The following is a 16804-nucleotide window of genomic DNA, read 5'->3' on the forward strand; positions in this document are numbered from 1 at the left end:
TTACCTAAAATAAGTAGCAATGCAGAGAATTACCACCAACATAGGATAATAAATATAAAATCCATCTGCAATAAATGATAAAACTTTCATGGAACCCATAATCTGAAGAGCAAGAAAACAGTAAATTAAATCAGCACAGTTCTATATTTCTTTCCATCATTAGAAAACCTGTCTAGATGTAGTTTTATCAATAAATTTGGTCTTCTCTAAAAGTTCAAAGTACTAATGGTCTCATTTTTTAAAAAAACTTGTTTTTCATTAAGTTTTTTGTAAAGAAAACTAGTAGTTTATAACTATTACTGAAACTTGTCATATAAATTAAGACTATAAATAAGTAAATATTATTTTAGGTCATGTCTGTTGATACTTCTCAGCTAGACAACCTATGTGAACCAATAACAATTTTTTAATAATAAAAGTAAGCAAATCACTTTTATTCAGTTATCAGTCATTACATATAATCTTTAAGAGAAAGTTTTAATTATTAAAAAAAGATCCCAATAACACCAGAGAACTTTCCTGCCAGCATTAACAGAATTTCGCAACAACATCTCCTACAGAACACTGTTTTCCGACCATACTTACAGATGTATAAGCAGTTGGTTGAGTATTCTGGTGAGAAATGGATGAATCCATATGGGTCAATCCCAAGAAATTAAGACATAAAGGAGGAGTCAAACGGCAAAACAACCTGCGGTAAGAATTTAAAAAGATTATTTTAGACCATCCTATTATTTTCAACCACCTGCATTTTATATATTCTGAATTCCTAATGAGAATTTCCTTTATTTGTTTGGGAGACATTTTGAAAATCCTATTAATTACACCCTCCCCTCCCCATTTAACAATATCAACACTTAAATGGCAAAACTCCACCCCCAGGCTTCCCACTTAGAATTTGTGAATGCCTTCACATGTGTCTCCTTCAACTCTACCATCTGAGCACTTCCTTTCAGCAGCAAGCCAAGAAACATCCTTAAGGTGAACTGTACTCAGTACACAAGAGATCTAAAATTCAATCAAGTATGTCAATGTGACAAGTGCAGGTTTAAAGAATTGTTAGAATTCAGTTTTGTCCAGATAAAAGGAGAATCTACAAAACAAGAGATGGAGAATGGGGGGAGGAAAGAATGAGGGGTGGATGTGAATACAAAGAGGTAGTATGAGGAGGTCTTCTGCAGCAATAGCAAGGTTCTGTATCTTGACTGTGAAAGGTTCTTATATCTAGATCTACACATGAATGAGGGTTAAAAATGGTGAAAACTAACTAAGGTCTGTAGTTTAGTTAATAATAATGTACCAATGTCAATTTACTGGTTTTGATATTGTACAATAGCTAGACAGGATGTCATTATTGGAGGAAGCTGTGTGAAGGGGACATAGAACCCTTTGTACTATTTTGCAACACCCTGTGAATCTGTAACATTTGGGGAAAAAAAAGACAAATGAAAACAAAGTCTTCAAGATGCTTCAGATATCGATTCCTCTGTGAACTTCCCTAAGTCCAGTCTTTAAAAATATCTAAAATGACTGACTTAACATTAATGACAGATAGATTATGCAACCTAACCCAACATGAAGCCTTCTCTCCAAACTCGCAAAATTGTTCCTATTGGTTTTCTTAGTCCTCCTCCATCTGGTTTGAGGCCAATGAATCTCAAAACACTTCTAGGTGTGACTTAGTACCTAAGTTCTCAATTGTTCCTATTATTTACTAACTTACTTACTGACTCTCTTACTGGTCAATTCAAGCTCCCCACATCTTTCTTCTTCTTCCTAATCCAGCATGACTATTTTAATCTTAATCTTCATGCAGTATTTAGGTGGTAATCAACAGGTATCTATTTAATAATACTTAAATCTAATCAATTAGTTCCTACCTTCTCAATTAGCAGAACAACCATAAGTAGCCAAAAAAAGAGAAATCCATAAGAACACATGTAATGGCAACATTACTTTTGTTTCTAAACACAATCCTACTTACATGCCACTGAAAAGAAGGCTATAAGCATCAGTCTGGTGATGAGAGGCCAAGTAATAGTAATTAAATACACGGATCCTGAACACAGTAGAATAAACACAGATACTTAGGAAGAAGATGGAAAGGAAGCAAGCAATCTGAAAAATAACAACAAAATAACAAATATTAACACTAATGGACATTAAACAGCATTTTATCTACTATTACAAGCACTATCCTTCATTTCCAACTAACATATTGAAGTTTTAAAATTGAAACACAGCAATGGTTTTTTTATTACTAAAGAAAAAGAGACTATGGAAAAAAAACTTACATTTCCAACAGTCAATATCCTAGATCCATGTTTCAAATCTACCTCCTGAAATGAGCATGTTTTCCCATTCACTCGGCAACTATTCACATGAAGACTATAAGTTATGTAGCTTCACTGGCATAAAGAGGATCAAAGTATTCTATTCTCATGAGAGAATTTTGCACTCTACTGCACTTTTTTCATCTCTCTTCAAATACAGTTCTTAGTTTTTATAGTATGGGTACATCAATGAAGCTTATTTCTGAAAGTGTGAATAATACCACTGTGGGAGGCTTCACTGCTTTTATTATTACTAGAAGAAATACATGGAAAGATTTAAAAGATAAGGCTCATTCTCTGAACTGATGTATACTTATGACAGATGTAAACTGAACTGACCTCAATATAAATATAATTATATGTTTTTTCTGCCAGCTGTATGAAGACTGCAAAGAGAGATAAGACAGGTCTAGTGCTAAAAAATGTGCACTCTGACCAAACAACAATCACTGAGAAGATGGACAAAACCACAGCAAGTATTCTATAAAACCATGGTCGTAAAAGACATTCCCAGTACCATTCTGGAAGAGAAAAGAAAAAAAATGATTAAAAAAACTCATACAGTTTCAAAATATCTCCCCATAAGATACTTAATTACAAAGAAAAAGCAGTAATTTTACAGTGAAGGAATCTGGCAGATATTACCCTAACCAAATGATCACCAACAATGGGACAAACTGACATCATGAACCTACTGAGAATGTACTGAGAAAACCATGACATCACTGCTATGGTATCCTCTAACTATGAGGAAACATCAAAATCAAATTTTGGGCCCCTACAAAACACTTGCCTGTACTCTCCAAATTGTCAATGTCATGAATCACAAAGACAGACTGAGAAACTGTTCCAGATTAAAGGAGACTAAAGAGATACGACAATTGAATGTAATGCACATTCTGGGATATTCTACAAAGAATATTATTGAGACAATCAGCAAAATTTGAATAAGACCTGGAGATGACAGTAATGCATTGATGTTCGCTTCCCAATTTTGATGTCTGTACTTGATTATGCAAGAGAATGTCTTTATTTAACTAACATACACATACATACACACACACACACACACACACACACACAAAAGCATTTAGGGGTAAAGAAGCAGTATGCCTGGATTCAACTCTCAAAAGACTCAGGAAACACATATAGAAAGACAACAAAGCAAATGAATATGGCAAAATGTAAACGTGGGGAATTGGGAATTCTGCATATGGGAATTCTCTGTACTATTCTGGCAAATTTTTGTTAAGGCTGAATTTCAATAAAACTAAAATTATCAAAAGAAAGAAAGAAAGAAAGCCCATAGAACTGAAAAGACTTTGAATCCATTGAAGATTTGACCCCCTCGTTCACTACACATCTTTTTCAATACTCAGCATAATTCCTGGTGATTTCAATATCCATATAGGTGATCCTCCCTTCAATACCTCTGTCTCTCATTTCTTTGGTGTTCTCTCTTCCAATAAGTTTGTCTGCCACCCGACTTCAATTACTCATTTTCATCGTCATCCCTAAACATTTTATTGCTAATAACTCTAATGCCTACATATAATCTCAATTTCCAGCATCCTTTTCTCCAAACAATACCTCCCTCTAGTATTCCAATTCCACTGACTGACTCCACCCGGACCAACTATCCATTTATTCTACCAACTTTTTATTGTTCCTTAACATCCTCATGTGCTTATTTCCTTCATTATCCGGCACAGATTCCAGTCTTTGATGACAATTACTCTCCAATTTCCCAATTCTTTTACCCTTTTGCTTCTCTGTACTTGCATAACTAAACCACACCGATTAGATTATCCAAACTTCCTGATTACTCTGTGCCTACAATCATGTAGGTGCACATTGCAAGAAAAAGACACACAACTTTGTGAACTGGTCTTACTTTAAATTCATAATCGCTAGGTCCAAGTGGGCCCTCAGCACCGCCCAGCTACCTCACCATATTTCTTTAATTTTCTCTTACGCCCACTCTCCTAGTAACTATTTTGTATGTTCTCTTCTCTCTAAAACCTCCAAATCCCCTCATGCTTACTCTCAGTGTTTCACTGAGAAAAAATACAAGCAGTCAGAAGGGCACTTCCAGGTTAGCAGCATTACACATTCTCACCTACTTAGGCACATCTGTGTTTAAAGCCAACGTTTTATCTAAAGCCATTCTCTTAATGTGTTCACCAGTTTCTACCCCATCTTTCCTACTCATGAACACCGTCTCAGCAATTCTCTTCTGTCTCATCAAATTTCCTCTCTATGGTATCATTACCAAATTACATGCTATAATTGCTCTTGACTGCCCTCCTTCTTCAGCTACTACCCGTTTTCTCTGTTCCCTTTTTAGGGAAAACATTTTGAGAGTTTTCTATTCTATCTCCCATTGCTTACCCCTTCCTATTTCTTTTTAAATTCCAGCTAGGCTTTTCACTCCCCAGCCTCCACCCCACATTTCTGAAATCTGATTGTCAAGTCTTAGTATTCATGATATTTGACCTATATGCAATTTTGAAAAGATACTTTACCCATCCTTTTCCTCAAAACACTTCACTATGCTGTTCTTCCTATCTCACCAGCCACTTCTTCTTAATCTTTTCTGCTCATCAACCTGATATATAAATTCTAGAGTGCCTCAGGAATTGGCCCTCAGGCTTTCTTTCTTCATTATCCCATTCACTCCTTCATGGATTTTATCCTTACCCATGACTCACCCATATATTGAAGACACCCTAATTTGTATCTCCAGTCCAGACTTCTTCCCTGAACTCCATTTTCTGTAGTTGACTCTCTACTCAGCATCCTTATTTATACCTTTCTGTGTTCACTGTCTGTTTTTCTCACACCACAAGGGCAGGGATTTTTATCTAGTCTGTTCAAGCACCGGCAGTACACAGCATGTGTGTGTAGATACACACACACACACACACACACACATATGTATGTACGTATACATACACACACTTAAAAATTTGCCGAATGACTGAAAATAGGTATCGCATCATTCTTTCATTCAATTAGAAAGGATCTTTTTTGAAAATTTATCTGAGGTACCTGTTAAGCCATTAAGTCTTCATGCTTAAGACCAAACATACAAAAGAGAAGTGGTATTTGAATAAGTAAGGTGAACAGAAGCTTTATTTCTGGGACACTTTGGTATTTTTGTTAAGTTTCCTCACACTAAATTTGATAACATTTTGCAGAGAGTATAATAAATAATCACGAGGGAGAAAAGAACAATGATGACTAGGAAGGGTGGGTTTTGTACATATAATAATGAATGAAAATAATAAAAAGGACTTCTTAGGGGAAATACTTTAATAACATATCAATTAAAAGAAGGGACTCAAGCTTGTGATGCAGAACTGCTCAAAATTCTCCTTACATTAAGTATACATTATGTACAAAATACGCTTGATTTTCATAGAAAATTTTGATTATTTATATAACAACAGTGGAAACTGATCATAAGTTATATGACAAAGAAGATATTCTGGGAGAAAAGTTTACCAGATACATGTCATTACAACATGGTATAAATTAAATCTGCTCAACACAAATAAAATTCAACTCTACATTGGTGAAAATACATACTTTTTCCTGAAAAAAAGTTATTAAACTTTGAAAGTTATATCAAATTACATACCAACTGTAGGATTATAAAAATACTGGATAAATCTATTTTCTGGCTCTGGTGTTTGAAAGGTGTGAACAAACTGATGAGTTGCACTGGTTTCATTTTTTGCTACATCTTCCAGATAAAATGCTTGTTCCAAAAGAATCTGCCACTGTACTTGTGTTCGACGGTGCCTCTGAACTGAATAAATCACCTAAAAAAGAGAATGGGGGTATATCTGTCAAGTGTTTTGATCCAAGAGTGGTTCATCTTCCTACTAAGGAACATATTTGGGTTGTCACAGTAAGAAAGTGCTAATGCCCTTTACTGGGTGGGGCCCACAATGTTAATGTTCTGTAGTATATGTAACATTTCTACTCAGTTAATTTTCCTTCCTAAAATGTGACCAGTGGCCCTGACCAGAAATACTAAGTTAAATCAAAAACAATTTAAATAATTAAATGACAAGGACAGGATCAAAGGAAATTTTAGATACATGTTCACTGAAAATTCATCTTTTGTGAGCAATTAAAAACATAAAATTATTAAATTTTAATAATTAAAGTATAATAATAATTATTATAGCCTGTAAATCAGTTATCATTAATAATTAAAGTTACCTGTTTATGCAGTTTTACCAGACTTTTTTCACTTGGGTAGGTATTATGCTTTTCATCAAAATCTTCATAATCATCCATATTCCTACCCATTTTTTCCTGATACTCAGTAGGGCACTGAAAGGAGCAGGCAGATTGCTTTAAACCATTTTTGCAAAGAGATAGAAGTTCTATTTTTACTAAAAGTCTTCCATTTATGGGCATTTCTAATTTTCTCAAAAAAACACATTTCCTTCCTCTATGGCATCTCAAAATAGTTGGATTTTACATGCTGATATTTTCTTAAAAATGTTTTAAAAGATGTATTGAGTTCTGAACTATAAAAACTTTTCTTCTCATCTTCACTGACATAAATCTTTATGCTCAGACGTACTAGCTAGGGAGAGGTGGATGCAGGGAAGCTTAACTACATGATACATCTAGTATTTGAGAGGATTATTCTAAGTAGGAACCTGATGAAACCATTGTTTTCATAGCTAAACAATGAGAAAGAATCATGACAGATCCAACATGTTGAATTTTTGAAAGGCAAAGTACAGAGAAACAAATACAGGATTTAACATCATCTCCCCTTCTCTGGCCATTTATCATCTATATGAACTTAGGCAAGTTACTTAACCTCCTTGAATAGGTCTCAAAAGGTGGCAAATATGAGAGAAATTGTTAGAGAATTGATTCCGGTTGACTATCATCTTAGCCAAAAGGAATGTTAACTAATAATCAGCACAACAGATTTAAAATACAGGAAAAGAAATGTTTCAATGGTTCTCTGGATGCCTAGAAGACAATTGCAAATATCTATGAATAACCATTTTTGGAAGCATATGAACGTCCCTAATTCAATACCTTTGCACCAAAGTCTTCACTGAAAGACTTTTGTTAAATACCTGTGTTAAATATCTCATATCATTGATTTTACGATACATGAAATCTATTGTAAAATCACATGTAGGAAACTAATTGAAAGAAATTATTATTGAGGCCCTAGTTTATTTTCTTCTAGGGAGATATGCCTTTCATGACCATGTACAATGACATTTTTATGGACTGCAAAGGTTTATTGACATCACTGTATCATGGCAATCACTATACGTTACTCAACATCACCTCTATCCCCTTGTTTCAATGGAAAATACTGCAAATAATTAACCTTGTAATAACAAAAAACAAATTCTATGTATAAATAATTACTGGTCTATAGTTAAGAGTTCAATGAAAATAGAGAGGAGTTGGGAAGATCTCAGTCAAAAGTGGTTCACATATTTTTCTGGTGCTTATATTATATAAATCTTTATGTCAAAATAAAAATTTGAGATTAATGATTTAATTACCTTTTTTAATATTGTATCAACACATTTCCTCAAAGGGTGGTTGTACTTGATGCTTTCATTCACTTTACGGACCTCCTATAAAAACCAGTAAGAGAAATAAAAAAAAAAAAAATCCCAATCTAACAGACCAAATATTTCAAATGAGAAGAATGCATGAGGTGCTATATATACTCTCACAAATTCAATTTCAACCCAAATTACTGAGCATATGCATGATGTTTCTTTCACTGAATAAAACTCCCTAAGAACATAACTGAAAATACAAAGTCATTGAACAGCTATTTCTATAACCTCAGACTTCTTATTACTTTCTAGATTTATTCCCTTAATTTGCTTAGTTGATATACAAAGATAAATAAACATTCTAAAAAGTTCAGACAAATTCTGTGATCCTCTATTTGTTATGACAAAAATAGAACTGTTCCTCCACCTTCTCAAAGATCAATGATCTCATTATCTAAAACAGTGAATAAACCACAGGAAGCAGAAAAGGCTACAGATGTTACAAAGTGTCTGTTGCTTTCCAATAGGAGAGTACTCTAAAGCAGTCACAGTTAACTGACTCATGTGACACTGGTTTATTAGGAGCACATTATATGCCAGGCATTGGCTAGGTGTAAGGATACCATAATCCCTACCGGAGGGTGGGGTGAAGAAGACATGGTATAGTAGATACTTGACTAAGATTACAGACTGGTGATGAGATAATTAAATGAGTAACTTAATGAGTATGAGAGGCAAAAAGGGGGTCAGGGAGGAGAATCTTTAGAGCCAATAGTTTCCAAAGGAATCACAATATTCCATAGTATTCATGAAAATAAAAAATTGTTGGAACCACTGTTTCAGGCAGAAGAAACAGCATGTTCAAAAGCTGGAAGGCAGGAGAGACATAGGGAACCTAAGACCCTAAGACCATAAAAAGAACATTCTGACTCTAGGGTAGAGAATTTTTTTTTTTTTTTTAATTAGAGAAGTTGTAGGTTTATAGAAAAATCATGCATAAAATACAGAGTTCCCATAAACCACTCTATTATTACCACCTTGCATTAGTGTGGTACATTTGTTAAAATTCATGTAAAAACATTTTTATAATTGTATTAACTATAGTCCATTGTTTACAATAGGGTTCACTGTTCGTGTTGTACAGTCCTGTGTGTGTGTGTGTGTGTTTTAACATCTTTATTCTAGTAACATACATACAACCTAAAACTTCCCATTTTAACCACATTCACAGATATAATTCATGACTGTTAATTATGTTCACAGTGTTGTACTACCATCACCACCATCGATTACCAAAACTTTATGATCAACCCAAAGAGAAACTGTTCAATTTAAGTATTAACTCCTCATTCCCTATCACCACCCCGTCCCCGGTAACCTATATTCTAAATTCTGACTCTATGAGTTTGCTTATTCTAATTATTTCATATTAGTGAGGTCATACAATATTTGTCCTTGTATGTTTGGCTTATTTCAGTCAACATTATGTCTTCAATTTGTTTCATGTACCAGGACTTCATTCCTTTTTATTAGCTAAATAATATTCCACTGTAATGTACGTAATACATCTTGTTTATCTCCAGTCATTGGTTGAGGGATACTTGATTTGCATACACCTTTTGGTAATTGTGAATAATGCCACTATGAACATGGCTGTGCAAATATCTGTTTGAGTACCTGCTTTCAGATCTTTTGGGTATAAAACTAGAAGTGGGATTATCGAGTCATATGGTTATTCTATACTTAACTTTTAGAGGAACTGCCAAAATGCTTCCACAGTTGCTGTACCATTTTACATTCCCAACACTGAATGAGTGTTCCTATTTCTCCACATTGTGTCCAATACTTGCAATTTCCTTATTTTTTAAAAAATAGTAGCCATTCTAGTGGGTGTGAAATGGTGTCTCATTATAGTTTTGATTTGCATTTCCCTAATAGCTAGGGATGTTGAGCATCTTTTTTGACTGTGTTTAACATAATGCCATCAACTCTAAAAAACGCCCATCAAAGAGGTAAGAGCCCAGAAGACCTTCAAGAACACTCTCAAAAAGCTGAAAAGATCTTACTTTATTGTCAAGAATAATCTTTCTAAGGTTATCTTTGATCAAAAGAGGAGGGCGGGGAGGCGGGGCAAGATGGCAGACTGGTGAGCTGTATGTTTTAGTTACTCCTCCAGGAAAGTAGGTAGAAAGCCAGGAACTGCGTGGACTGGACACCACAGAGCAATCTGACTTTGGGCATACTTCATACAACACTCATGAAAACGTGGAACTGCTGAGATCAGCGAAATCTGTAAGTTTTTGCGGCCAGGGGACCTGCGCCCCTCGCTGCCAGGCTCAGTCCCGTGGGAGGAGGGGCTGTCAGCTCCGGGAAGGAGAAGGGAGAAGTGCAGTGGCAGCCCTTATCGGAAACTCATTCTACTGATCCAAAATCCAACCATAGACAGACTGAGACCAGACACCAGAGAATCTGAGAGCAGCCAGCCCAGCAGAGAGGAGACAGGCATAGAAAAAAAACAACACGAAAAACTCCAAAATAAAAGCGGAGGATTTCTGGAGTTCTGGTGAACATAGAAAGGGGAAGGGCCCTGAGGCGCATATGCAAATCCCGAAGAAAAGCTGATCTCTCTGCCCTGTGGACCTTTCCTTAATGGCCCTGGTTGCTTTGTCTCTTAGCATTTCAATAACCCATTAGATCTCTGAGGAGGGCCCGTTTTTTTTTTTTCTTTTTTTTTTTTTTTAATCCTTTTTTCTTTTTCTACAACAATTACTCTAAGAAGCCAATACAGAAAGCTTCAAAGACTTACTATTTGGGCAGGTCAAGTCAAGAGCAGAACTAGGAGAGCTCTGAGACAAAACGCAATAATCCAGTGGCTGAGAAAATTCACTAAACAACACAACTTCCCAAGAAAAGGGGGGTATCCGCTCACAGCCACCATCCTGGTGGACAGGAAACACTCCTGCCCATTGCCAGCCCCATAGCCCAGAGCTGCCCCAGACAACCCAGTGTGACGGAAGTGCTTCAAATAACAGGCACACACCACAAAACTGGGCGTGGACATTAGCCTTCCCTGCAACCTCAGCTGATTGTCCCAGAGTTGGGAAGGTAGAGCAGTGTGAATTAACAAAGCCCCATTCAGCCATCATTTCAGCAGACTGGGAGCCTCCCTACACAGCCCAGCAGCCCAGAACTGCCCTGGGGGGACGGCACTCACCTGTGACATAGCACAGTCATCCCTCAACAGAGGACCCGGGGTGCACGGCCTGGAAGAGGGGCCCACTTGCAAGACTCTGGAGCCATACGCCAATACCAAGGACTTGTGGGTCAGTGGCAGAGACAAACTGTGGCAGGACTGAACTGAAGGATTAGACTATTGCACCAGCTTTAAAACTCTAGGATCACCAGGGAGATTTGATTGTTAGAGCCACCCCCCCTCCCTGACTGCCCAGAAACACGCCCCATATACAGGGCAGGCAACACCAACTACACACGCAAGCTTGGTACACCAATTGGACCCCACAAGACTCACTCCCCCACCCACCAAAAAGGCTAAGCAGGGGAGAACTGGCTCGTGGACGCCACCTGCTGGTTAGTTAGAGAAAGTGTACTCCACGAAGCTGTAGACCTGATAAATTAGAGATAAGGACTTCAATTGGTCTACAAATCCTAAAAGAACCCTATCAAGTTCAGCAAATGCCACGAGGCCAAAAACAACAGAAAATTATAAAGCATATGAAAAAACCAGACGATATGGATAACCCAAGCCCAAGCACCCAAATCAAAAGACCAGAAGAGACACAGCACCTAGAGCAGCTACTCAAAGAACTAAAGATGAACAATGACACCATAGTAGGGGAGATAAAGGAAATCAAGAAGACCCTAGAAGAGCATAAAGAAGACATTGCAAGACTAAATAAAAAAATGGATGATCTTATGGAAATTAAAGAAACTGTTGACCAAATTAAAAAGATTCTGGACACTCATAGTACAAGACTAGAGGAAGTTGAACAACGAATCAGTGACCTGGAAGATGACAGAATGGAAAATGAAAGCATAAAAGAAAGAATGGGGAAAAAAATTGAAAAAATCGAAATGGACCTCAGGGATATGATAGATAATATGAAACGTCCAAATATAAGACTCATTGGTGTCCCAGAAGGGGAAGAAAAGGGTAAAGGTCTAGGAAGAGTATTCAAAGAAATTGTTGGGGAAAACTTCCCAAATCTTCTAAACAACATAAATACACAAATCATAAATGCTCAGCGAACTCCAAATAGAATAAATCCAAATAAACCCACTCAGAGACATACACTGATCACACTATCAAACACAGAAGAGAAGGAGCAAGTTCTGAAAGCAGCAAGAGAAAAGCAATTCACCACATACAAAGGAAACAGCATAAGACTAAGTAGTGACTACTCAGCAGCCACCATGGAGGCGAGAAGGCAGTGGCACGATATATTTAAAATTCTGAGTGAGAAAAATTTCCAGCCAAGAATACTTTATCCAGCAAAGCTCTCCTTCAAATTTGAGGGAGAGCTTAAATTTTTCACAGACAAACAAATGCTGAGAGAATTTGCTAACAAGAGACCTGCCCTACTGGAGATACTAAAGGGAGCCCTACACACAGAGAAACAAAGAAAGGACAGAGAGACCTGGAGAAAGGTTCAGTACTAAAGAGATTCGGTATGGGTACAATAAAGGATATTAATAGACAGAGGGGAAAAATATGACAAACATAAACCGAAGGATAAGATGGCTGATACAAGAAATGCCTTCACAGTTATAACGTTGAATGTAAATGGATTAAACTCCCCAATTAAAAGATATAGATTCGCAGAATGGATAAAAAAAAATGAACCATCAATATGTGGCATACAAGAGACTCATCTTAGACACAGGGACACAAAGAAACTGAAAGTGAAAGGATGGAAAAAAATATTTCATGCAAGCTACAGCCAAAAGAAAGCAAGTATAGCAATATTAATCTCAGATAAAATAGACTTCAAATGCAGGGATGTTTTGAGAGACAAAGAAGGCCACTACGTACTAATAAAAGGGGCAATTCAGCAAGAAGAAATAACAATCGTAAATGTCTATGCACCCAACCAAGGTGCCACAAAATACATGAGAGAAACACTGGCAAAACTAAAGGAAGCAATTGATGTTTCCACAATAATTGTGGGAGACTTCAACACATCACTCTCTCCTATAGATAGATCAACCAGACAGAAGACCAATAAGGAAACTGAAAACCTAAACAATCTGATAAATGAATTAGATTTAACAGACATCTACAGGACATTACATCCCAAATCACCAGGATACACATACTTTTCTAGTGCTCATGGAACTTTCTCCAGAATAGATCATATGCTGGGACATAAAACAAGCCTCAATAAATTTAAAAAGATTGAAATTATTCAAAGCACATTCTCTGACCACAATGGAATACAATTAGAAGTCAATAACCATCAGAGACTTAGAAAATTCACAAATACCTGGAGGTTAAACAACACACTCCTAAACAATAAGTGGGTTGAAGAAGAAATAGCAAGAGAAATTGCTAAATATATAGAGACGAATGAAAATGAGAACACAACATACCAAAACCTATGGGATGCAGCAAAAGCAGTGCTAAGGGGGAAATTTATAGCACTAAATGCATATATTAAAAAGGAAGAAAGAGCCAAAATCAAAGAACTAATGGATCAACTGAAGAAGCTAGAAAATGAACAGCAAACCAATCCTAAACCAAGTAGAAGAAAAGAAATAACAAGGATTAAAGCAGAAATAAATGACATAGAGAACAAAAAAACAATAGAGAGGATAAATATCACCAAAAGTTGGTTCTTTGAGAAGATCAACAAGATTGACAAGCCCCTAGCTAGACTGACAAAATCAAAAAGAGAGAAGACCCATATAAACAAAATAATGAATGAAAAAGGTGACATAACTGCAGATCCTGAAGAAATTAAAAAAATTATAACAGGATACTATGAACAACTGTATGGCAACAAACTGGATAATGTAGAGGAAATGGACAATTTCCTGGAAACATATGAACAACCTAGACTGACCAGAGAAGAAATAGAAGACCTCAACCAACCCATCACAAGCAAAGAGATCCAATCAGTCATCAAAAATCTTCCCACAAATAAATGCCCAGGGCCAGATGGCTTCACAGGGGAATTCTACCAAACTTTCCAGAAAGAACTGACACCAATCTTACTCAAACTCTTTCAAAACATTGAAGAAAATGGAACACTACCTAACTCATTTTATGAAGCTAACATCAATCTAATACCAAAACCAGGCAAAGATGTTACAAAAAAGGAAAACTACCGGTCAATCTCCCTAATGAATATAGATGCAAAAATCCTCAACAAAATACTTGCAAATCGAATCCAAAGACACATTAAAAAAATCATACACCATGACCAAGTGGGGTTTATTCCAGGCATGCAAGGATGGTTCAACATAAGAAAATCAATCAATGTATTACAACACATTAACAAGTCAAAAGGGAAAAATCAATTGATCATCTCAATAGATGCTGAAAAAGCATTTGACAAAATCCAACATCCCTTTTTGATAAAAACACTTCAAAAGGTAGGAATTGAAGGAAACTTCCTCAACATGATAAAGAGCATATATGAAAAACCCACAGCCAGCATAGTACTCAATGGTGAGAGACTGAAAGCCTTCCCTCTAAGATCAGGAACAAGACAAGGATGCCCGCTGTCACCACTGTTATTCAACATTGTGCTGGAAGTGCTAGCCAGGGCAATCCGGCAAGACAAAGAAATAAAAGGCATCCAAATTGGAAAAGAAGAAGTAAAACTGTCATTGTTTGCAGATGATATGATCTTATATCTAGAAAACCCTGAGAAATCGACGATACAGCTACTAGAGCTAATAAACAAATTTAGCAAAGTAGCGGGATACAAGGTTAATGCACATAAGTCAGTAATGTTTCTATATGCTAGAAATGAACAAACCGAAGAAACACTCAAGAAAAAGATATCATTTTCAATAGCAACTAAAAAAATCAAGTACCTAGGAATAAACTTAACCAAAGATGTAAAAGACCTATACAAAGAAAACTACATAACTCTACTAAAAGAAATAGAAGGGGACCTTAAAAGATGGAAAAATATTCCATGTTCATGGATAGGAAGGCTAAATATCATTAAGATGTCAATTCTACCCAAACTCATCTACAGATTCAATGCAAACCCAATCAAAATTCCAACAACCTACTTTGCAGACTTGGAAAAGCTAGTTATCAAATTTATTTGGAAAGGGAAGATGCCTCGAATTGCTAAAGACACTCTAAAAAAGAAAAAGAAAGAGGGAGGACTTACACTCCCTGACTCTGAAGCTTATTATAAAGCCACAGTTGCCAAAACAGCATGGTACTGGCACAAAGATAGACATATAGATCAATGGAATCGAATTGAGAATTCGGAGATAGACCCTCAGATCTATGGCCGACTGATCTTTGATAAGGCCCCCAAAGTCACTGAACTGAGTCATAATGGTCTTTTCAACAAATGGGGCTGGGAGAGTTGGATATCCATATCCAAAAGAATGAAAGAGGACCCCTACCTCACCCCCTACACAAAAATTAACTCAAAATGGACCAAAGATCTCAATATAAAAAAAGTACCGTAAAACTCCTAGAAGATAATGTAGGAAAACATCTTCAAGACCTTGTATTAGGTGGCCACTTCCTAGACTTTACACCCAAAGCACAAGCAACAAAAGAGAAAATAGACAAATGGGAACTCCTCAAGCTTAGAAGTTTCTGCACCTCAAAGGAATTTCTCAAAAAAGGTGAAGAGGCAGCCAACTCAATGGGAAAAAATTTTTGGAAACCATGTATCTGACAAAAGACTGATATCTTGCATATATAAAGAAATCCTACAACTCAATGACAATAGTACAGTCGGCCCAATTATAAAATGGGCAAAAGATATGAAAAGACAGTTCTCTGAAGAGGAAATACAAATGGCCAAGAAACACATGAAAAAATGTTCAGCTTCACTAGCTATTAGAGAGATGCAAATTAAGACCACAATGAGATACCATCTAACACCGGTTAGAATGGCTGCCATTAAACAAACAGGAAACTACAAATGCTGGAGGGGATGTGGAGAAATTGGAACTCTTATTCACTGTTGGTGGGACTGTATAATGGTTCAGCCACTCTGGAAGTCAGTCTGGCAGTTCCTTAGAAAACTAGATATAGAGTTACCATTCGATCCAGCGATTGCACTTCTCGGTATATACCCGGAAGATCGGAAAGCAGTGACACGAACAGATATCTGCACGCCAATGTTCATAGCAGCATTATTCACAATTGCCAAAAGATGGAAACAACCCAAATGTCCTTCAACAGATGAGTGGATAAATAAAATGTGGTATATACACACGATGGAATACTACGCGGCAGTAAGAAGGAACGATCTCGTGAAACATATGACAAAATGGATGAACCTTGAAGACATAATGCTGAGTGAAATAAGCCAGGCACAAAAAGAGAAATATTATATGCTACCACTAATGTGAACTTTGAAAAATGTAAAACAAATGGTTTATAATGTAGAATGTAGGGGAGATAGCAATAGAGAGCAATTAAGGAAGGGGGAACAATAATCGAAGAAGAACAGATAAGCTATTTAACGTTCTGGGGATGCCCAGGAATGACTATGGTCTGTTAATTTCTGATGGGGATAGTAGGAACAAGTTCACAGAAAGGTTGCTATATTATGTAACTTTCTTGGGGTAAAGTAGGAACATGTTGGAAGTTAAGCAGTTATCTTAGGTTAGTTGTCTTTTTCTTACTCCCTTGTTATGGTCTCTTTGAAATGTTCTTTTATTGTATGTCTGTTTTCTTTTTAA

General features: G+C 36.4%; 1 protein-coding gene across 2 annotated transcripts in view; it reads right to left on the bottom strand.

Moving 5' to 3' along the window:
- The window catches only part of LMBRD2 (LMBR1 domain containing 2), a 97204-nt gene that overhangs the window by 20493 nt on the left and 59907 nt on the right, over positions 1-16804 (bottom strand). For both annotated transcript variants that reach the window (XM_037798965.1, XM_037798966.1), the window contains exons 7-13: positions 7895-7969; positions 6567-6680; positions 5977-6160; positions 2673-2854; positions 1985-2118; positions 586-691; positions 5-102 (exon numbers count right to left, since the gene is read on the bottom strand). In XM_037798965.1, the coding sequence (XP_037654893.1) occupies positions 5-102; positions 586-691; positions 1985-2118; positions 2673-2854; positions 5977-6160; positions 6567-6680; positions 7895-7969 (893 nt within the window). The remainder of the gene's footprint in view (positions 1-4; positions 103-585; positions 692-1984; positions 2119-2672; positions 2855-5976; positions 6161-6566; positions 6681-7894; positions 7970-16804) is intronic.

Source organism: Choloepus didactylus, chromosome 11 (genome assembly GCF_015220235.1).
Source record: "Choloepus didactylus isolate mChoDid1 chromosome 11, mChoDid1.pri, whole genome shotgun sequence".
In the NCBI taxonomy this organism is placed as follows: Eukaryota; Metazoa; Chordata; class Mammalia; order Pilosa; family Megalonychidae; genus Choloepus; species Choloepus didactylus.